Here is a 25,541-nt window from a genome sequence, read left to right on the forward strand (position 1 = left end):
TCATTAGGTGGCGTAGAAATGTGTCTAATACGCCTAGCAATTTGCCCCATAGTGAACAGAAGAGAATAGATAGTTAGATTTACAATAATTTATGTCACATGTACGATTATGATCAATTTATCGGAATTTGCACCATTTTCACTAGTTCCTCACTGTTAATAAATAAGAATAGATAATTCAAAATTAACCATGTTTCTAAATTAACCTATTCATACATTGCATTCATTTATAACATATAGTGATTTTTATTTTCAGATTGTTAAAAGCCTGACACCTGTGAAGAAGAAAAAAAAGAAGGTTCCAAGTCAAGTTAAGGACTCAGAATCTTCCATGGAAGCCATGAAGGGATCAGAACTTTCTGTTGCCAGCTTGGACATTCCACCAGTAGATGTTGAATTTTCCTTCCCAAAGTTTTCCAAAATCCTAAGAACTAAGGGAGAAAAAGAAGCCACTGCTGGCACAAAGACCACAGAGATTACCACCAAGGTAACAACCACAGAACAGAAAAGACTAAAGATTAAGTTTCCAAGGCTAAGGGTCAAAGACGCAGCAGGTGCTGGGGGGATATCTGTGGAGTCCAAAGATGTTTCGGCGAAACCTCAAGATGGGAAAGAGAAATCTGCAGCTCAAGTTGGTATCTCTATTCCTAAAATAAAGAAGCCAAAAGTTTCAGAAATTGAAATTGCTGCACCAAAGGTTGGAACTGAAGCCAAGGAAGAAAAACTATTTAAGACTCCTCAAGTAGAACTTGATATACCACTAACAAACAAGAAAAGTGAGACATCAGAGGCTTCGGAAAGTATTAAAGCAACTGGCCTAAGCACCTCGATTAAAATTACAGATGTTGAAATTAAGATGCCAATGGCTGGTGTTGAGGTGGAAGCACCAGAAGCTAAAATAAGCATCCCATTCATATCAAAAGTTGGGATCTGTACACCACAACTAGAAAAAGAGCGAGACCAGGCTTTTCAAGTTGATGGAAGGACGAAGACCGAAGTCAAATTACCTTCAGTTGAAATAGCAGCACCAAAATTGGATGTTGACTGGAGTTTACCAAGAGTTGATGGTTCTGTAGAAGTGGAAACACCTGACTCCTCTAGTCGAGGCCTACAGATCAAACTACCAAAATTTAGCATGTCCAGCAAAACAGCAGAATCTGTTTTAAAAGTAACACCTCCACAAGTGAAAAAAGAAAGTAAGGGAAAAGTTTCTGAGGAGAAGGTAAAAATACCTTCTGTAAAAACCCCACAAATTGGAATTTCTTTTCCTAAAGGGAAAATTGAAGGAGACAGTCCTGACAGTCAAAAGAGAAGCTCCCTGAAAATGCCATCTATTGACATCTTTGCTCCAAAAGTGGACTTAGACCTAACTGTGGAGTCAGAAGATCTTGGTGTTAAGCCTATTCAGGTTCCAGATGTGACCTTTAAGATGCCTAAAATAAGTTCTCCTAAGGTAGGCATGAAAGTTAAAGATGCCTATGCTGGTACTTTCTCACAAACAGATATCAAATCTGAGAAAGTTGAAGCTGAAAGTACTTTTGAAATTCCAGATTTTACACTTAAAATGCCCAAAATAGGTCTTCCTAAATTGGGCTTAAAGAATGATATCCAGGAAGTTGAGGATCCAGGTGGGAAAATCATTGATGAAGAATTTCAATTGAAAGGTCCTAAACTCAAACTACCAAGTTTTGGAGGGTTGCTGGGAAAAGAAAAATCTGAGGTGGATGGATCAGATTCTTCTACAGAAGCAGAGGGGAAATTAACATTTCCTTCAATTAAGATGCCATCAATTGATATTTCCTTACCAAAAGTCCAAGACCGTGAACCAAGTAAACTGGGGGGAACCATTCCTACAGCTAAGGTAGATAAAAAAGCACCGGAATTAGAGGGCACAGACTTAAAGTTTAAAATGCCCAAAGTTTCCTTACCCAAGCTTGACATGACAACAAAACTTGGAAAACCTGACATGTCTCCTCCAAAAATTGGATTTCGCATGCCTACTGATACAAAAATAAAGGGTGACGAACTGAAAGGAGATAAAATATTTTCTCCGGATTTAGATATTTCTGTTCCCAAGACAAAAACCTTTGATCTTAGTTTAACCTCACCAAAACCTGATATAGAGTTTTCAGTGGAAAAACCTAAAGTTGCAATTAAGCTTCCAAAAGTAGGGTTGGATTCAATAGCATTTGATGGCCATACTGGAGATTCGAAAGTAGGCATTTCTTCTATTAAAATGCCTGTTCTTGACATAGATGCTCCTAGCCTTGATGTTGATTTAAATGTGCCAAAACGAAAAGCTGAGGGAACACAGGCATCTGTTGAAGACATGGACACCAAATTCCAAATGCCCAAGTTAAATCTTCCTAAGCTCAGTGACGTAGCCAAAGATATGGCTGTTGAACTTGATGTACCAAAAGTGACAGGTGAAATTTGTATACCACACCTTACTGCAGAAATGAAGGGGACTGGGGTGGACACAGAAGATAAAGGGGTAAAGATGAGAATGCCAAAAGTTGAGATTGGACTAGGAGAATCCACAGAGTTCAGTGTTGGTGAAATAAAAGAAAAGGCTGAAGTCAAGTTTCCTAAAATAAAACAAGAAAGAACAGTTGCAGAAGATGCTAAAATAAAGTTGCCATCAGTGAAACTTCCATCTCTTGAGATAACGACACCAAAAATCCCCGATGTGAACATTGGTGCAGGCATTGCAAAAGGTGAAGCGGATTTGTCTAGTAAGGAAGATTTGTCAGCTGTTTCCGGTGATGGTGATGCCAAATGGAAAGCACCAAAGTTTTCTTTTCGGAAACTTGGTATTTCTGGATCCAAAACTAAGAAAGGTGAAGTAGATGTGAAAACAACAGACACAGGGGGAGACACAGAATTTGCAGTCAAAGGACCAAAAATGAAAATGCCAAAGTTTGGAATAAGTTTTCCCAAATCAAAGCAGGATGTTGAAGTTGAAGTAGATACAAGAGCTAGTAAAATGAAGGCGGGTGGTTCTGCTGATCGCGTGGACTTATCTTCTGATGGGAAAGTTAGAATTCCTTCAGTTAAACTTCCAACATTTGATATTTCAGTTCCAAAGTTAGATGTTGATATTGCACTTCCCAAAGGAGATGCTTCACCTGTTATAGACAAACCCCCTGAAATGAATATTGACATTCCAGATGTGAAATTAAACCTTCCTAAATTTTCCATGCCAAAATTTGGAAGAAGCAAAGGTAGTGATGAAGATACAGGGACAAAAGTGCAAGGTAAAATGTCTCCATCTAAATCGACAAAAGCTGGTGAGGCTTCTGGTGAACTTGATGGAAAGACCACTGACGCCAAGGTGAAAGGCAGAGAACTAAAAATTAAAATGCCTACTATCAAGATGCCTTCATTTGGAACATCGAGAAAGGATGCAGACATTTCTGACGGAAAACTAGGGGTAAGTCCTCCCGAAGAGAAAACTAAAAAACCTAAAATAGTAACACAGGAAACAAAGGTGTCTCTAGAGACTGAAGGTGGCGATGGAAAGACTTCTTTTATTAAAATGCCCACTTTTAAAATGTCATCTCCAAAAGTGAAGGCACCTGAAGTAGATCTGACTTTAAAAGGTCCAAAAGAGAATCTTCAGATGCATGATGTCTATGTTAAAGTCCCTGAGGTTGAGTTACCTTCTTTTGGACTAAAGAGCGATCGAACAGCTGAAGTGTCACTTTCAAAGGCAGAAGCAAAAACGTCAGTGGGACTGAAAGATTCAGACATTCACCTTAGTGATAAAATAAAAATCCCTTCTCTGGAAATATCTGCACCTCAAGCTACACCTGCATTACAAATTTCTGTCCCGTGTGTTAAACCAGACCTATGTACATCCATACCAAAAGTAGAAGTAGACGTTTCTGATGCAGACATTAAAAGATATGAAGGAGATTTAAAAATACCCAAGCTCCCATCCATTGGAGTTTCTGTTCCAGATGTCGAATTAGATATTGGCTTGCCCAAAGTCAGTTTAGAGCATGCGGCTGATGTAAGCATGGAAAAATCATCTGCCAAACTAAAGATGCCAAAAGTTGAACTGCCAAAGCTTGAGGAATTGGAAGCCAAGGTGGATTTTAGTGGCGGTAAAGCTAAATGCGTTGAATCCGAAGGAAAAATTAAAGGGCCTAAGCTAAGACTGCCACATGTTGATATTTCATTTCCAAAAGTAAAATTAGATGAAGAAGATATACCATTCATTGAAAGTGAGTCTAAAGTGCATAGTTCAAGAGCTGAAGCAAGTGCTACTGAAGGAACCTTCAGTATGCCATCTGTAGAGCTCCCAAAAATGTCCACTCCCAAAATAAGAGCTCCAGAACTGGAACTAGATATTAGTCTAAGTAAGGACTTGCATTTGAGTGACTTATCCAAGTCATCCAAGGCAGAAACAAGTAGTTCTGAAGGTGAACAATATGATCTAAAGCTCAAGATGCCAAAAATAAAAATGCCTAAATTTGGTGGTTCCATGACAGGTGTAGAGGAAAGCACTGCTAAAGCAGATGTCAAGGCTTCCAAAACAGAAGATAGTTCCGAATCAGGCATCATGGGCTTCAAACTAAAAATGCCTAAGCTCCAAGTTGGATCTCTTAAAGGGAAAGGAGGGGAGGATAGGGAGTTAGAAAGTGACCACAAAAATGTGAAAGGTGATGTGAAGATCTCAGATCACAAAGAGTCTGAAAATGGCCGTACATTCAAGATCAAAATGCCATCATTTGGTATATCAAAAGGAACTTCAGAAGCTGGCACTGAACCTTTGCATCCATCTGAAGAGAGTGCAGAGTTAAAGTTTAAAATGGCCAAAATTACTTTGCCTGATGTTGGGTTTTCAGGAGGTGAAGGTGAAGGAATAGGAGCTTCCTTCGAGAGTGGACATACTGATTCAGTTAGCAAGGTAAAAAGCATCACATCATCAAATATTGAGGAGTTAGAATTAGATGTAGGGCTGAAAATGCCAAAAATTAAGATGCCAACAATTGGTCTACTGGGACGAAAGGTAGATGATGACATGGAACTATCTCTTGATGAGGAATCCGAGGGAAATAAGTCATTGTTCAAGATGCCAGATGTGGAACTGTCTACTCCAAAGCTTAAAGCACATGGCGAATATGAATTGGATGGAGCAAAAGTGGAGCACAAGCTTTCAAAAGACATAGAAGGAGGTCATTCTACAAAGAGCAGTAAAATCAAGGTCGGACCTAAACATGACACAACTGAAGAGATTGAAAAGAAACATAAAGTAAAACTCCCAAAATTAGCAGTCAGTTTACCAAAAGCTGTATCTGGAGATGTGGAACTTTCACCACCCAAACTAAAGTCAGAGACTAAAGACAGTGAGATAAGTATGAAAAGTTTACATTCTGAACACGAGTCAGATCAGCATGAAGGAAAAAAGACGAAAAAAAATATTTTCTCTCTGGGGAAAACCAAAGGCAAAAGCGCGAGTCTAAGATCATCTGATGTAGACACAAGTGTAGAATTTGAAGGTCCAGATGTAAAGATTAAGTTACCAAAAATAAAAATGAAACCTTCCTTTGGTCGGTCAAAAGGAAAAGGAAAAGGGTCTCAAGTGAATGGAGAAGAAGAAACTGATGCTGACTCAAGTGATGTCACAGCTAAGTCTTCAAAGATCAAGTTTCCAAGATTAGGGTTTTCCTCCTCCAAAGTACATTCTGGGGAAGTAAATATTAATGGCACCCCCGGCCATGTGAATGGGGAGACTGAGGTATCTACTCATATTGGATCCCAAGATGGTGTTGTAAAGGTGGGTAAACTTAAGTTTCCGAAGGTTGAATTTTCATCGCCATACAAGGGCAAAGACGTTGACTCTGAAATGAATCTAAAATTGGTCAAGACAGAAGAGCCTGAATCCAAAGATGAAGGCATCGAGAGCTCGCTCTCCTCTAAATTTATGTCTCCCAAAATCGCTTTCTCTGGTTTCAAGAAAAAAGAAAAGGGTGAAGATCACATAATAAGCTCGTCTGCAAGAACCGAGATGGTGACAATGGAAAATGTTAGAGAGGGGGACTCAAAGTCAGGGATGGGTCGGATCTCTCTTGGATTTCTTTCCAGTAGATCTAAGGGTGAATACACGGTGGACAATAGCGGTATAGAAAAAGACAACGAGGGTGACACCAGTAAAGACAAGACATCTAAATATAAGATACCCAAGTTATCCCTGAACTCAAAATTAGGGACAGAGGTGGAATCAAGTAAAGAGATGAAAGAAGAAAGCTCTCAAGAAGGTTTCAAAATCAGCCTGCCACAGGTGGGCTTCACTACCCATCAAGAGGAACAAACCATAAAAGAGGAGGAAACAACCTTGGGCTTTCTGAAAGTTACAACAACAAAACAAATCAAGACAGAGACTGTAACAGAGAAGACACTGGCCATATAAGACAATATGTGTGTTAGTCAAGGACTTGATTTGCCAACTATCTTGAAATGTTGCAGGTCGCATGTTCCAAAATAATCTCTCCACTCTAATCTCTCCTGCACCTCAGTGACTACAGTGGCGGTCCTCCAAAACGGACACAAGGAAGGTTACCAGGCTTGTTTGTGTTTTTAACCATTTAAATCAATGTGTTTATTATTTAACACGTGACAAACCAGGGTTATTAGAAGACATGTACATGTAATATGGTGTTACCTTCATGCCATTCAATGTGGACTCCAAAAAGTGTGTCTTTCAAAAAATTACAATATTGAATAGGGTTGTAGCTACGTGGTTCTAATTTGAGCAGGGACAGAGGTATAATATTGGAAGTGATTCCCCCAGGGATCACAGTAATTTGTGGTCACTGTCATTATTCACTCCCCAAAAAAAATTAGAACAAGAACAGTCATCCAATGTTTGGTTTTGGTGATGGAAAACTTCACTGACCATTCAGTGGATCAATATACCAAGTTGGCATAGCTGGTTACTAGAACCTCTAGTCCATAAGAGGTGAATTAGTACTCAACGATCATATTGTATAGTATACATGGATAGCCATAGTTTTGGCTACAGTACACAAGAGTAGGCGTCTACCCATTCTTACAATCCTCACACATTTGTTGAGGCACTTTTCATCTATGTCCAGTCACTGCCATAGCCATTAAGTTGTTTTGCTTAACATTCACATATTTCCCTGGGCAACACATGAGCAAGAAAGTCATTTTGTAGACTGTTATTTATACGAAGAACACTCCTTATTTATTTGGGATTACAAAGAGCATGACCACAGAGCATGACCACGTCATTCCTCCTCCTGGATTTTGGAACTGCAACAATGAAAATCCTCTGCGGGATAATTTGGTAGAAGCGTATTCACCACCATATGGTAAAAAATCTGTCTAATGTATCGGCAGAGGCTTTCAAACCCTTGTAGTGCCCTACAGAAAAACTGAGCAGACGAGGGGATGAAAGACTGTAAGCATTTCCCTTGATGTACCTCCACCATAGCTTGGATAGTCATGTTCTACAAAATCTAGTTTATATATGGGTGCAGAGCTAGTTTATTTTATTAACGTTTCCGGCACTGAAGAAGAAATAGAAATATAAGTTATTACAACCAACTTGGGGATAGAACATGGTTTTTCCGAGACCCAATTTTTTTTTTTCAAAAACAAATGTAATGACTAAAATACCTGTCGGGATTCTTCTCCAGCTGTGGCCATATGCAAATAGTACAGTCATGGTGACATCATGTCCACCATCACCGTCTGTTGTCTATTAAAGAAGACACTCATGCTATATAAACTTCCTTAACGTAGACTACAACCCCACAGTGTCACGATGTCCCAGCTACTACTTTATATAAAATATCAATGACACCGTTATCAATAGATAAGGAGCCTTCTGGGGCTTTCTTTGACTTGACCAGTAGAAGCCACCAGTGGAAATATGCATCTTCACATAAATTCAATGCCTTTATTTCAATCTGCATTCATCATTCTCAAACCAAAGATAACCCAATGATGTCACTTCCTGCCAACGCTGCTCAAAAACAAAATGGCTGACAAAAATGTGCAGTACGCTTGAGGTCTAGGGGGCTTGTATACCTCAGGTTGTCTCTAGGGGAAGCATGAGCTAGGCCAAAGCCTACGTCCACATAGACCACCAGGGGCTGTTTAGCCGTGTGTAGAACATAGGGATTTTTTTCTTCGGAGGTTAGAGTATGATACTAGCGTGTGAGAGAGTTTCTAGCCCTGCAGACTGATGTGATATCTGTGTTCACCATCAATAACAACACATCTGTATAAACATAAATGTGAATCTCTAGAAGCTACTACAAGATGTATAATGTCCTTTTTGTATTTACTATTATTGTTAATTATTAAAAAAAAATAAAAAAACTTTATATTTGAAGTGAAACCTATCGTTTTGTAAAGTACCAACTAACCCCCTTCTGCTTACCGATTTCTTCTTATTTTTTTAAGTGGTATTTTGATGTAGTAATCAAATCTTTAATCAAAATGTTTTAATAAACATTTCACTGAAAGCCATGAAGACTGTAATGTGTCCGTATCTATTTTATTCATCAGTTTCTGACTCGGCAAAAGAACTGAGGTGGGTGTGGTCAGAAGAATAAAATGGGTGGAGCTTAAAGGAATTGTCCAGAATTAGGAAAATATGTCTGTTTTCTTTCAGAAACAGCACCACGTCTGTCCATGGGTTGTGTCTGGTATTGCTGGCTCCATTGAAGTGAATGGAGTTGATCTGCAATACCACACAACCTGGACAATCCCTTTAAGTAAATATAAATAAATTAGTGGGTGAGGACAGTGGAGAAATCTCAATCACAGATCTTTATAGCTACATAGATAATTAAAACTTCAACATACATGCAGATTATTCAAAGAAAACCCCTTTAAAAGGGGTATTTATTCTTAAAAATTAGATTAATAATGCAGACTAAAATTGAGGAAAGGCATTGCGTGACTTCTGCCAAGGTGATTTTCCCATCAGCAGTGACAATCCAGATTTGAGCAGAACAGCTGTGTCATTGGAGACAGACTGGTTGCTAGGGACACAATGCTTTTTATGTGGCGTTAACAGAGACCCTAGCAACCAGTCTCTCTCACATTACTCAAGTTTTAAGCTCAAGGCTTGGAAATGAGCTGGTGGCACAAATGGGGCAAAGAGGCTTGGCAGCTTCTCTTAGCTCTTGTTGTTATGATAATCAGGTTTTTGTAGAGAACTTCTTTAAATTAGAAGTCCTGTTTTAGAGAAATACATACGTGTAGAGTTTCTAAACATGTTGGCACATGTGGCGCTCATTATTTTGGCTCCTATGATTGGCACTTTTTCTATTATGGCTCCAATACCCGGATACCATGCCTCCATGATGTATTAGTAAGGGGCAGACTTTAAATGGGATATCCAGATGTGCCCCTTTAAATAGAACCTTTCACCTCCCCATACATATGCAGCTGAGTGCAGCATGTAATGGGGAGGGCCGCACATACCCTGGGGCACTTTACATTTTTTTCCTATCCTCCTCCGTTTAGATATCGGTGGCGTTATTTAAATAACCCTTTGAACTGTCAATGAGGCGTGTAATTGGCAAGGGGGCGTGTAACATGGCTGTGACACTGTCCAATCGGCTACGGACAGTGCCACAGCAAGAACTGGAGAGAGGAGAGTGTGTGTGCGCGCGCACGCGCAGCTCAGAGCTGTATGCACATGCGCGCGCGCTCTCACTCACTCTTCACAGTTCTCGGCAGACAAGGACGACAAGACTGATCTCGTGAGTGATCACAGTCTTGTCTGGTGAGAGCTGAAGAGTGAGTGAAAGCGTGTGCGCGCACAGCTCCGAGCTGCGCGCGCACACGCTCTCCTCTCTCCAGCTCTTGCTGTGACACTGTCCATAGCGGATTGGACAGTGTCACAGCCATGTTATACGCCCCCCCTTGCCAATTACACTCCCCATTGACAATTCAGGGGGTTATTTAAATATCGGGCGCCAAATATAACGGCATTGATATCTAAATAACGGATAGGAAAAAAAATTAAAATGCCCCAGGGTTTGTGCGGCCCTGCCCATTACATGCTGCAGTCATCTGTACATGTATGGGGAGGTGAAAGGTTCTCTTTAAGGCCCCATGCACACGACCGTGCCCGCAATCACGGCCCGCGATTGCGGGCACGGACGGCCGCTGACTGACAGCCGCATTTTCGGGCCGTGCTCCCATACAAAGTATGGGAGCACGGCCCGCAAAATGCGAAAGAACGGACATGTTCCATAATTCCCGGAACATTTCCACGGCACTGACACCCTTCCGTAGTGCTACGGAAAGGTGTCAGTGTTCAATGAAAGTGAATTGTTCCTTTTTTGTGGAACGCAGTTGCGGTCCGCAAAAACTGAGTTTTTTTGCTGTCGTGTGCATGGGGCCTAAGTCTGTAACTTTGGGTGATTCTTCCCTATTTTTTTCTTTAGTGTTGATGGCTTTTTCGCTCTGATCCATTAGGACACTGCTATGATCAGTGACTCCAGCTTAGCTGCATTGTCCATTAGAGTCTAAGGTAGTCTACAATCCACCTCCTGGTCCGCCATTGACCGAGCCTGCTGCTCTGTCACCCCCCATGCTTTACACTGCAACACCACAAGTAAATTAGGCTCCAGCACACAGTTTAGACTTGTAGGAGGTCACTGGATTTATTCTCATTTTCACAATGTTATAATACAAATACAGAAGGATTAAATACAAAAGCTGGATAGTCAGGATTTGCGGTATTGTTTTTTAGGCTGAAGTATAGATTGGGAAATGTGAGAATTTTAATATGTTTTGCGTTTTCTCTAAGAAACCCAACACATTTTAAAAAAGATGATTAAGAAAGATTGCAAGTGGCAGTGTTATTACTGAGCCTCCTCCTGCGTTCATGAAGAATGGGACCCCATGTGTGCGAATGGCAGTGATTATCAGCGCTAGTCACATCCGGTCACAATGACAGCGACTGCAAATAACAACATGGAAGAGGAATTGGGGGAGACTTATAAAGTTGTGTGCAAAAACAAATGTCCACAGAAACCAATCTGCATATGGCTCTTATTATTTGAAGGCTGGTTGGAAAATGTAACCAGTGACCTAATTGGTTGATATGGACTACTCCGCTTTCTTATTCTAAGAGTCTGGTGGTCATGTTCCCAGGAAACATGTTGTGTGCAAGTTCTGGTGGCAAATCATTAGACGTGTAATTTGTAGCTCCTAGGCCCCAATGGAAAATCTGTAACAGGGCCCCACACCTACCATGTTCCATTTATACTATATAATGGAGTTTGGTCCGCGTCAGGCACTAGGACCCATGTGCCACTGCTATCTGTGCACCCCCTTTATAGCTAAGCCTCTACTTTGACATCAATATACAGCACCAGTCCTTCTGTAGAACAGGAGGTGACTACTATAGTCTTTACAGATGCATGGGGATTTAGAGTAGTCACTCACTGGCAGCAGCTCCTGTTGCTAGGCAACAACTTGAATTTATTTGGAGGTTGCCTTGCAAAAACAGGGCTTGAAAAAAGTTGAGTACTAGGGAGGACTTTGAAGGACCTGGATTGGAACTAGTTGATGACTTTGGCTACACGTCTTTGGACATTTGTATGGATGGAATTGATCAAAACGATTGACTGCAATTATTGACAAATATTTTAGATCCATTCAATTTGTTCGGCTCAGGTGACTTAGTCTCCATTTATGGTACCTGAATACATCCAGTATGTAAATACACTCTCATATATGTAAGCGCCTGTAATATAATATATATGAGGATTTTATACACTTGAAGACACATAATCTGCGTATAATCTATAATGAAGGTAAATTTACACTTTAAACAGACACCTGAGTCAATTCTCCTGAATATGTACATGTATAGAGATGTGTTTATATACACATATATAGTTATAGTCTATAGATATATGGCTGAAATCAGCAGATATTCTGTTTCAGGTGCTTTTGGGGGGGGGGGGGGGAGCTATATTTTTACCATGTATTAGGAATAAAATGAAAACTTTTAATAAAATGGCTTGTTTTCAACTTTTTTCCCCCCCATGATGTTTACAAAAAAAAAACATAGATATAATTGTAAACTTCGTCCTCAAGGAATAGCAGGACCAATTATTATACAGCAGATAATATATTTACATACAAACATTGACTGCAAATTCTCCCTGTGTCCAGGAGATGGCGGTGTAACAAGATTTTTTTTTTACTATATTGCAAGGCCCCTTCATCCTGTGCGTCACACGTTTGAGATTTTATGACGGGTTTTATACATAAGTGGGTTCACATATAAAGGAATATCTTTAATTATGACAAGATCAGACAAAAATACTTGTAATGGTGCCGTCCAGTTATGAATTCAGGAACTCCTCCCAGATCTACTTTGTCTATGTACGTCTCAAGTTTTAATAATCACAATCTTGCTCGGTAATATGAAATACAATTCAACACATAACTCAGGATGTTCCTTTATGAGACCGGTCATGAACACGCAAATATTCATCATCGCTTAAAGTGAAACTCCACCTTTATACATCATGTCGTTATTATTGCTCTAAAATTCTTGCCTGGTTAATTTCTGAATATATATAATCCTTATAGTGTTCAGAGTTTTGCTTTTCTGATACAAAGCACCAGATCTCCAGTATAAACATAAAATATAAAACTCTGGCTACCTGTAGCAACCACTAGAGGGAGCTTAGGAGCTTATTGCATACTGTGTTATTATTGAGTTCAATGTATGAACAGTATGCAGTAAGCTCCGTAGCTCCCTCTAGTGGTGGCTGCGGGTAGCCAGAATTGTACCTATTAATTCTATGTCTATGCAGTAGATTTGGAGCTCTGTATCAGAAAGACAAAGCTCTGACTGCTATAAAGATACATTAATTAATCTGCACAGAATTTCGAACCTATTTATCCATAACTTATTTGTGTGCAAGGGTGGACATTCACTTTAGGTTTCTTATAACTTCTTATAAACTAGTGACATCTTTAAGATGACAAAACAACATCGACAGTCCCCCCATTGTTGGACCCCTTGAGTTTGGGCATAAAAGGGAAGGTGTGCGTTTACCCTTCAAATTATACCTTAGGCCTTATTCACACGGACGTGTCCGTTTTGCGTGCGCAAAAGTTCCGTGTGTCATCAGCATATCGCGCAGCCGACATCATGATGACACTCTGTTTTTATGTTTGCCAACAGAAAAGCACGTGGTGCTTTTCTGTTTTAATTCACTTATTTTACTGCTGTTGCGCGAATCACGCGCGGCACCCGGAAGTGCTTCTGTGTGCCGGGCGCGATTTGCACGCACCCATTGACTTCAATGGGTGCGTGCAGCGCGAAACACGGCCAAATATAGGACATGTCATGAGTTTCACGCAGCGGACATACGCTGCGTGAAATTCACTGACAGTCTGAACAGCCCCATTCATTAACATAGGTCCGTGCGACGCGCGTGATTTCCACGCGCGTAGCACGGACATATTGTACGTTCGTGTGAATAAGGCCTTAAAGAGACTCAAGCTCCAGACAAATGTACTAGATACTCTACTAATAGCTAGTGCGTGCTATTGTAACCAGCGAACCCTAAACTCCCGATTAGGGTGCCATAATAGAGTGTGTGCGGTATGTTAAACAGCAGATCCCTTTCGGGCGATTTGCCGCAAGTGATCATGTTATCTACTCCACCTTTATTACCAGAAAAACGCAATGGAGCTGATCATATGTTCCTGCTTGGCAAGTCAGCTGAAGGGGATGCGACATTTAACATATTTTAAAACATGTATGATTAGTCTATAAGGAACTGATAGACAGAACTAAAAAGCTGCTACTTTTGTGAACTAGTTTTATTGGTATTAATTTAGTGTCGTTTTTGTTCTTGTGGGAGTTTTGAGCCTAAGATAACATCTGCGTGAGACATTGTTCTACTACCTTTAATGAGACATGAAGATCCCGGTGCTACTTGGAAAATTTAGACGAGTGCTTGCTCATGTACTTCAGTTTTCAGTGAGGTGTAACTAAGCTTTTAAAAAACTTTTCACATGTCAGAAGTTTTGATCGGTGGGGGTCCGAGAACTGAGATCCCTACTGATCTCTAAAATGAAGCGGCAGAAACATTCCGGTGAGTGCTGTACCGCTTCACTTCTGATCGGCCTTCCTCAGAGCGGTGTACGGCTCATTGGATAGTCTAGGAGTCCGTACAACACTTCTGGGGAAAGCCGATCAGAAACAATGCGGCACAGCACTCAACCGAGAGCTTCTGTCGCTTCGTTTTAGTGATCAGTGAGGGTCTCAGTGCTCAGGCCCCCACCAATCAAAACTTCTGACATGTCACTATGACATATTAAGTTTTTTTTTACCCTTTAAGCAGAACAGAGATTAATAAAAACATTTGTTGCTGAAAAATAGAAGTTAAAGGGTTTCTCCTCCCTGGACAGTCCAAGGTCTCTGTTAGATAAGTCCACTATGTATCTGCATAGGAAGTATAGCAATCCATATTCCCTATACACATACAGTGAAGGAAATAAGTATTTGATCCCTTGCTGATTTTGTAAGTTTGCCCACTGTCAAAGTCATGAACAGTCTAGAAGTTTTAGGCTAGGTTAATTTTACCAGTGAGAGATAGATTATATTTTTTTTAAAAACTGAAAAGCACATAGTCAAAATGATATATATTTATTTGCATTGTGCACAGAGAAATAAGTATTTGATCCCCTACCAACCATTAAGAGTTCAGCCTCCTCCAGACCAGTTACACGCTCCAAATCAACTTGGTGCCTGCATTATAGACAGCGGTCTTACATGGTCACCTGTATAACAGACTCCTGTCCACAGACTCAATGAATCAGTCTGACTCTAACCTCTACAACATGGGCAAGACCAAAGAGCTTTCTAAGGATGTCAGGGACAAGATCATAGACCTGCTGAAGGCTGGAATGGGCTACAAAACCATAAGTAAGACGCTGGGTGAGAAGGAGACAACTGTTGGTGCAATAGTAAGAAAATGGAAGACATACAAAATGACTGTCAATCGACATCGATCTGGGGCTCCATGCAAAATCTCACCTCGTGGGGTATCCTTGATCCTGAGGAAGGTGAGAGCTCAGCCGAAAACCACAGTCACCAAGAAAACCATTGGTAACACATTACGCCGTAATGGATTAAAATCCTGCAGTGCCCGCAAGGTCCCCCTGCTCAAGAAGGCACATGTACAGGCCCGTCTGAAGTTTGCAAATGAACATCTGGATGATTCTGAGGGTGATTGGGAGAAGGTCCTGTGGTCAGATGAGACTAAAATTGAGCTCTTTGGCATTAACTCAACTCGCCGTGTTTGGAGGAAGAGAAATGCTGCTATGACCCAAAGAACACCGTCCCCACTGTCAAGCATGGAGGTGGAAACATTATGTTTTGGGGGTGTTTCTCTGCTAAGGGCACAGGACTACTTCACCGCATCAATGGGAGAATGGATGGAGCCATGTACCGTCAAATCCTGAGTGACAACCTCCTTCCCTCCACCAGGACATTAAAAATGGCTCGTGGCTGGGTCTTCCAGCACGACAATGACCCGAAACATACAGCCAAGGCAACAAAGGAGTGACTCAAAAAGAAGCACATTAAGGTCATGGAGCGGCCTAGCCAGTCTCCAGACCTTAATCCCATCGAAAACTTATGGAGGGAGCTGAAGATCCGAGTTGCCAAGCAACAGCCTCGAAATCTTAATGATTTACAGATGATCTGCAAAGAGGAGTGGGCCAAAATTCTATCTAACATGTGTGCAAACCTCATCATCAACTACAAAAAACGTCTGACTGCTGGGCTTGCCAACAAGAGTTTTGCCACCAAGTATTAAGTCTTGTTTGCCAAAGGGATCAAATACTTATTTCTCTGTGCACAATGCAAATAAATATATATAATTTTGACAATGTGATTTTCTTTTTTTTTTAAATATATAATCTATCTCTCACTGGTAAAATTAACCTAGCCTAAAAATTCTAGACTGTTCATGTCTTTGACAGTGGGCAAACTTACAAAATCAGCAAGGGATCAAATACTTATTTCCTTCACTGTATGTAATAAGACTATCTGGGTGGAAGGGTTCAAAGTGGAGAAACCCAGAAAACACCACTGCAATTCTAACCTTTAATGGACATTGAAGCAACTTTTTCAGGGTATAGGATTATTTGGTCTATTTTCTTCTCAGATAGTTAATTTTAACAAAGGCAACAGAACTAGGAAAATATATATTAAATATGGAATACATTTGGCATTTAAGTTACAATAATTAAAAAAATACAAAATAAAACATAAAGCTACAAAAAAAACATAAAATGTAAATGGTTCTCAATAGGAAGTATAATCGTGTTTGCTGTGATTCATGGTTGCTCACATGGGACAGCGGATCCTTGACATGGATTACAATTTGGCACAAAGAAATGAGATGAAACCTGAATCTTCCCTCCCCAATCCAAAGATATGTCACTTATATATAGTAGAGGCAGCCATTATTGTGGTCCGAACCAATATGGAGGTTACTTACTCAATAACCCGCCTCCTCGATGTGCAGCGAATACACATTATAAAGCTGGCCATAGACAAACTGATAAAAGTCTTGGAAACAGGATGCCTTGTTGACTCGACGAGACGCCAATGCCGATGACGCTCATGCTATTCCAATAGGGCGCCACCTATAAGATGATCCATAAGCAAACAAGTCACAGGCAACTAAGTAAATTGCGCTACTTTATTATATTGATGGTTTGATAAAGTGGCGCTATTCACACCGGTGCCTTGGATTTGTTCACATTCTGAACCTGTGCAAAATAGTCCAACATTTTGTCTAACCGGGGGTAAAGGGGTATTCCAACCATAGAAAGTGATGCCATATCACCAGTATATGCCGTCACTTGCAGGTTGGTGGCGGTCCACTCTGGTCTAGGCTCAAGTGATGAATAGCGCTGAATTGTAGTAGCTGCAAAGTACGCTGTGCAGAGCAAAATAAAGATAGAGATGTGGCCCTTTCGTTCCAGCAGTCGTGGGGGTTCCAGTAGTTGGCCCCCACTGATCAGCAAGTGACGGCATTTCCTAGTCATTTACCATTGCTTGCTGTGGTGAGAATACCCCATTAATTGTTTGTGTCTATGGCCAAGTTTACAATTTTTATTATAAGCACTTACATGCTCTTCCAGCAGGCGGCAGCAGAGAGCAGGGGCTTGGATGGTCATATAGATGAATAATTTAGAACAGAACTACAATATATACAAATAAATAAAAAAAAACATGATACCCTGGATATAGCAACCAAAATAGCACCACGTGATCAGAATGATCCGAAAGGGATTTTGTGGTGTAAAAACTATGCAAAAATGTGAGTGACATCTGCACCATGTCCAATATATCCCAACTCAGCGCCTCGCTATCACTTACCTCAAACCTCCTCTGCACCTACCTAACCCTTCTGCAAATACAGACTCTTATAGCCCTCGTGTTTCCTACATCCGAGTTCCACTCATGTATAATTCCCATATACCAACATCGTTCTAGATTCTTTTTCACATCCATTAACAGGTCTGGCAGTCCTCAGCCCCAGTGGCTATAACATAGGTTAAAGGGGAACCCTATTAATCCCATCCATCAATATGGATGTCGTCTTTTTGATCAGATGAACTCCAGTCATACCCACCCACCCCCGACTGACATCTGGAGTCTTTGTAGACACAGGTTTGCTGAACGGCGGAGTATGGTATGTCCTACTGGCCGGTCCTGAACTGGCAGCTGTTCCTGAACAAAAATAATATCGACATGGTGGCATCTCGGCTACAATTCTATCTGGAAAGTTTTTTGAAGTTCATTGGAGAAAGGGTTGGCCATACGTTGCTGAGACTTGGATTCCAGTGCTGCCCATTGAGCTTCAAACTGGTCCACTTCATGTGCTGTGGATGCCAGTCTTAGCTGGCTGGGATCTGGAGGCCATGTACCATTGGTGGTGCCATTTGACTTTGGTCCTGATGGGAGAGGCTGTGTAGAGACAGGATTCGGGATACTTGTAATAGAAGTGTGAAGTATGCTTTGTGGGAATGGATTGGTTTTACTTGCGAGATTGGATGATGGTACTTGGGTGGCAGAGCAAAAAACATTGGCCACCATCTGAGATGGAGTAATGCCCACCACTGGCACACTTGGAGCAGGGTATGATATGCTGTTTGCCATGGATGGTGTATAATTACACACAGGTACATAGGTAGGTTGCATATGAGGAGAAATAAACATGCCAACCGGAGCAGGGGTAGCATCATATGAAACAGGATATGCCTGCACAGCAGCTGGTACTGCCATAGGCATAGCCACCATAGGCTGAGGCATGGGCTCTTGCTGTTGTTGTTGGGCTTTGGCTGCTTTTGCGACCTCTTCAAGCCATCGCTCTGCCTCAGATGGAGTTCGGCGATGACCCATATGGAAGTTAGAAGGGGCTGGGGTGGTCGTTGCTTGATCTGTCCATCCGGAGATGTCTAGAAGGTAATGGATAAAATCAGAGGTGGGTCAATATGGAATCAGTGTATGTACAAAGCCCAGTAAAGATGATGTCTAATGCCCTGCAATGCCCGTTGTTGGACAGACCAAAAAGGGTCAGGACACACTGGCATGTTAAGGTTCATGAGCTGGGAGAACCATATATTGCAAGAACGAAGGGCTCCCTGGCACTTATCCAAGCTCCGTGCCCCCTAGGCCTGGTTTTCATGCAATAGCCCTGCCATAAACTTCAATGGGACTTTAACGTGGTATTTCAAGTTTGTCAAAACCGGAGGTGCGCTCTAACTCTAGCCCTAATCATTTATTAATAAACAATATATTATTTACTGTCATTTCACCAAGTATTGGACCGCCTGACTGAAACAAGGGCAAGTGATGGAGTTTCTTACTTTGTGCCGTCTGCCGTGGTGCCACATTAGGAGGGGTCATAGTTCCATTTCCATTGATAAAGGGGGCTTCCGGTGGTTTGTTAGTGAAGGAGTTATTTATCTGGTTGCATAGATCGGTAATTCCATCTGGATCAGGAGGTCCTGCAGGGTCCACTTCTGGGACTGAGAGAAGAAAAATGATTTTTATGGAAGTGATCGCTACGCTGTCCTGATGTCCCGGAGGGCTTGTAACAATTCCTTGATGTCACCCAGTAGTAAACATGTTACAAGAATGACTAGACAGACGCGTAATATAAAAAACATGATGAGGCTGCGGCACTGCAGGAAGGCTCAACTATATTTCACAAATCTGCATTTGCAGCCTCATACTTTTTGGGGTCATTAAAGGGTTTGTACAGGATTGGAAAAGTTCTGCATTTTTCTTTTCCAGGAGCGCCGCTCACTTGCATCTTATACAGTGAATATGGCTGAGCTGTAATACCGGACATATCCCTTGAACATGAGAGGCGCTGTTTCTGGAAAAAAATTCTAAACCTGGACAAACCCTTTAAGCTTCTCAGTGATGTCCAATAATCTAAGAGGATCCCTACCTAAATTTATTTTTACAAAAATATAACCAATCCTGCAGTAAGAAAAAAACACAATATAAATCCCGTCAGGCCTCTTTGCCCAAAACCTGAGTAATCTAAGACAGACTGTAAAAAACCTCTGGTTGTTAGGCAATTGCTCCCTAGCAACCAGTCTGTCAGACTTTCAGCTGGTTTTACAGTGTGCTGACTGCAGAGAAGGGGACAAGTAGGTTGGAGCAGGCACAACATGCCATTCTCTCGCCATATTTACCATTTATTTAAGAATACATTCGGGTTGGAATCCTTTTTAAATTCACATGTAGTGATAGACTATCCCATATATATCACTGTGACAATAAGATAGTCAAAATGGGCTAAACATTCCATTAATCTGGCAACCCCGGTAGCAGAAGAATGAGGAATGAGTAGGATTTTCCTAACCATTGGACATTTTTATCCTCCGATAACTAGTGTTATGTCCAACGTTTACCTAATGTTCCGACATTCGGATCATGTTACTCCCACTTGTGGACTCTCAAAATTCTGACTGATCGGGGACCTCATCGGGACTGTTGGGATTCCTGCGCCACCGATCTGGGGATTTTACTGTATATCTCACCTTGGCTTTTGTCCTGGAAGTTGGTCTTGCGCTGTAAGGTGGATGGCAGCTCATTGAGTCTCAGTGACAACTGTCTCTTGAAGGGTGAATTCTTCTGGCTCAGAGCAGGGAACCCTCTGAAAGACCCCTGCCTCACGAGCTGTTCCAAGGGAGCGTGTCTGCGGGGGATTGCATGCTGGCTACCAGTTTCTCCCTTCTCTGCCGGTAGTGATTGACCCTGTAGTGGAGAAGAGCTCTCCGGCTGGACTGGCAGTGCCGGGGTGGGTGGTACATTCAAGGGTTGGGTCTGAGCTGCTTCAGCTGTGAAACAGAGATTATCAGTGCCCTACTGGGCTCTCTCGGCTTTGGATATGTTAGGGACAAATTGTATTGTTGCCCACAATTTTACCTTTTTTTTTATCCTGAGCCTGCTTCATCACATCTTCACGCTCAGTTTGCTGGGATCCCGAGTTGACACGGAAGGATCCTTCGCGGGCAAAGCTGGTACGGCTGGCATCAAAGGATGCAGTGACTCCACACTCCTTTTCTCGCTTCTGTTTCCGCTCAAGACAGGCAGCGAACGCACAGCCCACGGCATGACTCAGGCGCTCCCCCTGTTGGGGGATATATGGGTTATCCTAGCATGCAAAATACAGAATGCTTATAAAGACCCCACCACCGTCACATTATTTGTGCATTTAATGCCCATTCTGCTTAAGGGGATTTGCAATTTCCATCATTTCTCACCAGCTAACAGATGACAATGGGTCAATTCAAATGTCCAAAGCAGAATCACAAACTCAGCGAATACAATCCCCCAGCTTGGTGGGAATCTTCCACCGCTACGTCTGTAGGAATACTCGCTAATGCAAAGTGCTTTGACCCAAATAAAAAATTCTATATAAACAATTGTACAATTAATATTTGGTTATAATCACCGCAGCGTCCGATAATAAACTCACCGAATCTTTCAAAGCCATAAAACAATGACATATCCAGCGCCGGGTAGTTCCATCTCGACATATATAAGAGAAAGCCTTGTCAAAGTTGCGGTCTGGTGCACAGAATGAAACCTTTTCAATGGTCTGGTCCACTATGAGGTCCTGAGAGAGAGAAGGGTTCAAGGTATGGAGATTCAGGTAGCTGAGGGTGGATTACAGACAGCAACGGGTTAAATGTAAAATTAGGTTTTTTTTTGGGGGGGGGGGGATTTTACATTGATGGTTTAACTGTAGATAAGAGTAGACAACACCACAGCCCCTTCTCTGCAGTACCCAACACAGCGATGTCCGTACATGTGTGGACGTGTTACCCACTACTACTCTGCACATTCAAAGTGAACTGGGCTGCAGTACCAGACTCAGCCACACGGGTGTGCACTTCGCTGTGTCTGGTTATGCAGAGAAGGGGCCGCTGACCGTCAGTAGGCACCGCTGCCTCCTTATTCAGCTGATCATGGGGGTTTCCATGGGTGTCCATTAATCCTCTGTAATAAATAAAGAGCATTGCCCCTTAAAAAAAAATAAAAAATCTCCCATTTATATAAATCCTTGCATTGCACTTGAATGTCAAGCTGCTAAAAAAAACAATTTCAGCTGTTTTTATAGAAATCTGCTTGACTACCAGTATGGCTGCCATCACAGCTCCAATAGATATTGTCACCCAGCTTTTCTAGAGTCCAGAATGACAAATCTTGTGTAGATGTGCAGAGATACGTTCTTTGTTCCCCCATCTCTGTATACCTAGGTAGATTTGCTTTTCAGGAGTATTTGCGCAATAATTTGTGACTTTTTACCATTTTACGCCACCTCGGTCACGTTTAAAAAATTGGGTAGGATTTAGGCTAAGGGGGTGAGGCCATCTGTGGCTCGACATATTCACAATAAATTTATGCCAGAAAGGCCAGTCTTAATAAATTCCCCCACTGTGTTCTTTTGGCTGATGGCCAGTAACAGGACATTTTTGATTGGGGCTGAGCTGCAATACCAGACACAACCTATGGACAAGAGTGGTGCTGTTTCCGGAAAAGAACACAGATCCTCTTTTTTTTTTTACCCGATAAGAAACTCGGCATAAGCTCAAGTGGACAGGACTCAATGGGCAGGGAGTGTAAAAAGTGTATAAGAACAATAAAGGACAAGCACAAATCCACAGGCGACTTATATTACGGACACGTGATGAATTATAATCATGGTTTTCGGATGGCTGCAAAATGACCATGTCCTCACCTTTGTCTTATCATCCACAACTCGTAGTCCATCAGCAGAAACCCACAAAATGGCTTTTACTGACTTCTTGCCAAGCTAAAAAATAAATAAAATATATGTGAAAATTGGCGCAATCAACTTGCAATATTTCCGGGGATATACAATATAAGGTTTTATTTCTGAATAACTACAACAGATCCCCAAAAATAATATACAGAGTACGTTTTACATTTTATACGTTCCTAGAACGTTTAGTGGCAACTAATATCGCAGCCACGCCAGCTCCCACGAGACTCGTCAACCCGCTTTCCTAGAGTCCTGAATGGTGAATCTGCCTAGTTGTGCAGCGATACATCTCCCATTTTTTGGCATCGCTGTGTGACAATCCCTGCGAGACCTGCAGGGGCGGCCGTATTGGTTGTCACGTGTTGGTTTTTTGTTTTTATTTTAGCTTATTTGGTATTGTCACATCTATAATTATTGTGTATTCGCAGAACTTCATGGGCACGCTCATGGTTTCAGATGGCAATCAACTCCACTGGAAGTTACTGGCATGAAGATTTGATAACGTGTGAATACTGATGATCCATACGATGCTGTGAACATATCGGAAGGTCCTGGACGGGTATGGTTGGGATGTCAACACTGAACGTAATATATTCCACCGTCTCACCGCCCTATGACTGGGCACGGGATGGCTGTCATTGCCTCTTTGATGCTCGCTTTGGTCTATTTCCTAATTCCTCTCCGGAATCTGCGTAACATTTACATGCCGCCTTTCATCTTATCTCCAGCGAGCACACAGCCCCAGATTTCCTGCCTTCTATAATACCCGTCACCGAGTCCACATGTCTTATGCAAATGCGTTTCAATGAGTCACTGGCTCCTTCAAATATACAAGATATAAATATCCAGAATTTCCTTTTTCTACCCCAGCACTATTATCTGTGCCCCCTTTAGTAAGTTTTTAAACAAAGTCACAGTTGATGGTTCATTTTCACATACTCACCAATTTTAGTTTCTTCACAGCATCTTCGCATACGTGCATGCCACGTGACTCATCTACCTCCACGTGCCCCAGATACTGCAAAGAAAACAAGGAAAGATCTCATCATACTGGTGGCAGACGCAATAATTTACATCTTATCAAGTGGCAAACCAGTGAAGGATATAAACACTAGAGGGCAGTATAGACTACTACGCTATAACAATAAAGAAACAGCGGATGAGTAGATAGATAGATAGATAGATAGATAGATAGATAGATAGATAGATAGATAGATAGATAGATAGATAGATAGATAGATAGATAGATAGATAGATAGATATGAGATAGATAGATAGATAGATAGATAGATAGATAGATAGATAGATAGATAGATAGATAGATAGATAGATAGATAGATAGATAGATAGATAGATAGATAGATAAAGGGTTCACAGGGGGGGATTCATCATTATAAGTTCACTCACCCTGACAGGAAAGCTGCATTTACCCCGTCTCACAGCCTCCTCATCTGCCCCCCACTGGTGGGGTCGGCTGGCCTCTGGGACATAAGTTGGCTTTTTCCTCCGTAGGCTCTGCCGCAGCTTGTTCATCTCAGGAGGTGTCGGGCTAAAGTAAGTAAAGAAACCATCAAAGTAATGTAACTCACACCCCAAACTAACGTCTGTTACTTTCCTCTTTACAAAATCTTATGAGGTCTGGTAACACAAAAGAAACCTGCAACCTATACCCGGAAAGGTGGCGCGGGCCAGATTGTTATCCTATGGCTCACCTACGAAATGAATGTTATGCTGGGTGCACCACACCTACTAAGAGACTTCATCATATATAAGGTTGGGGAAGATTGTGTCAGAGGACGTAACTGTATTATCATAAAGTATCCCTGGAGTTGTGTCACATACAGAGCCCACCTATACACAACATGATCCTGTAAGTATATAAGGGGAGATTCACACGAACGTTGCGTTTTTGCGCGCGCAAACAACGCAGCGTTTTGCGAGCGCAAAAACCATTTGACAGCTGCGTGTGTCATGCGTGTCTGATGCGCGGCTGCGTGATTTTCGCGCAGCCGGCATCATAGAGATGAGGCTTGTCAACGCCCGTCACTGTCCAAGGTGCTGAAAGAGCTAAATCTTTCAGCACCCTCGACAGTGAATGCCGAACACAACAGCGAAAACCCTGTAAAAAAAAAAGATAAAGTTCCTACTTACCGAGAACTTCCCGGCCGTTGCCTTGGTGACGCGTCCTTGGTGACGCGTCCTTGGTGACGCGTCCTTGGTGACGCGCCTCTCTTGACATCGGGCCCCACCTCCCTGGATGACGCAGCAGTCCAAGTGACCGCTGCAGCCTGTGATTGGCTGCAGCCTGTGCTTGGCCTGTGATTGGCTGGAGCTGTCACTTGAACTGAAGTGTCATCCCGGGAGGTCGGACTGCAGGAAGGAGACAGGAGTAATCGGTAAGTTAGAACTTCGGTTTTTTTTTACAGGTTAATGTATTTTGGGATCGCAAGTCACTGTCCATGGTGCTGAAACAGTTTAACTCTTTCAGCACCATGGACAGTGACTATCTCCTGACGTCGCGTACCGATAATTTTTTTGCCGGGATCGGCCAAAACGAGTTTGGCCGAACCCGGTGAAGTTCGGTACGCTTGTCCGGCTTCGCTCATCGCAAAGACACTCCGTTTGGATGTTCGGAAACAGAAAAGCACGTGGTGCTTTTCGGTTTTCATTCATCCTTTTCACTGCTGTTGCGCGAATCACGCTCGTCCCATGGAAGTGCTTCCGTGTGGTGCGCGTGATTTTCACGCACCCATTGACTTCAATGGGTGCGTGATGCGTGAAATACGCAGAGTTTTTGAACCGGTCGCGTATAGTACGCAGCGAACAAACGCTGCGCAAGAATCACGCACTGTTTGAACTGCCTCATTGACTTCTATAGTGCTGTGCGTGATGCGCAGAAAATACGCGGCCTGCACGCGCGCAAATCGCGCTCGTCTGAATCCCCCCTAACACAAACATTGTCTAAGAAGATGTCAATTCTATTTATGTAGTGTTAGCCAAGTTATAAGATTTTCCATATACTCTCTGTATCAATTCCTTACGGTTAATAAGGTTTTTCCCGCATCACTCAGCACTTAATACCCCATAATGACAAAGTAAGAACAGAATTTTAGACAAATTTAGCAAATTTTTTAAAAATGAAAAATTCTAATTTCGCACGAACATAAGTACTTTGCTATGG

General features: G+C 42.0%; 2 protein-coding genes across 2 annotated transcripts in view; one reads left to right on the plus strand and one right to left on the minus strand.

Moving 5' to 3' along the window:
* The window catches only part of PRX (periaxin), a 43,011-nt gene extending 34,500 nt beyond the window's left edge, over positions 1–8,511 (plus strand). Inside the window, exon 7 of the mRNA XM_075836102.1 lies at positions 256–8,511. Within this exon, the coding sequence (XP_075692217.1) occupies positions 256–6,417 (6,162 nt within the window). The 3' untranslated portion in view covers positions 6,418–8,511. The remainder of the gene's footprint in view (positions 1–255) is intronic.
* Positions 8,512–16,025: 7,514 nt separating this feature from the next.
* The window catches only part of NUMBL (NUMB like endocytic adaptor protein), a 55,565-nt gene continuing 46,049 nt past the window's right edge, over positions 16,026–25,541 (minus strand). The window contains exons 3-10 of the mRNA XM_075836103.1: positions 23,768–23,909; positions 23,304–23,378; positions 22,316–22,390; positions 21,050–21,190; positions 20,497–20,701; positions 20,109–20,408; positions 18,921–19,082; positions 16,026–18,509 (exon numbers count right to left, since the gene is read on the minus strand). Of these exons, the coding sequence (XP_075692218.1) occupies positions 17,818–18,509; positions 18,921–19,082; positions 20,109–20,408; positions 20,497–20,701; positions 21,050–21,190; positions 22,316–22,390; positions 23,304–23,378; positions 23,768–23,893 (1,776 nt within the window). The 5' untranslated portion in view covers positions 23,894–23,909 and the 3' untranslated portion in view covers positions 16,026–17,817. The remainder of the gene's footprint in view (positions 18,510–18,920; positions 19,083–20,108; positions 20,409–20,496; positions 20,702–21,049; positions 21,191–22,315; positions 22,391–23,303; positions 23,379–23,767; positions 23,910–25,541) is intronic.

The sequence above is a fragment of the Rhinoderma darwinii genome, chromosome 8 (assembly GCF_050947455.1).
Source record: "Rhinoderma darwinii isolate aRhiDar2 chromosome 8, aRhiDar2.hap1, whole genome shotgun sequence".
NCBI classification, from domain to species: Eukaryota; Metazoa; Chordata; class Amphibia; order Anura; family Rhinodermatidae; genus Rhinoderma; species Rhinoderma darwinii.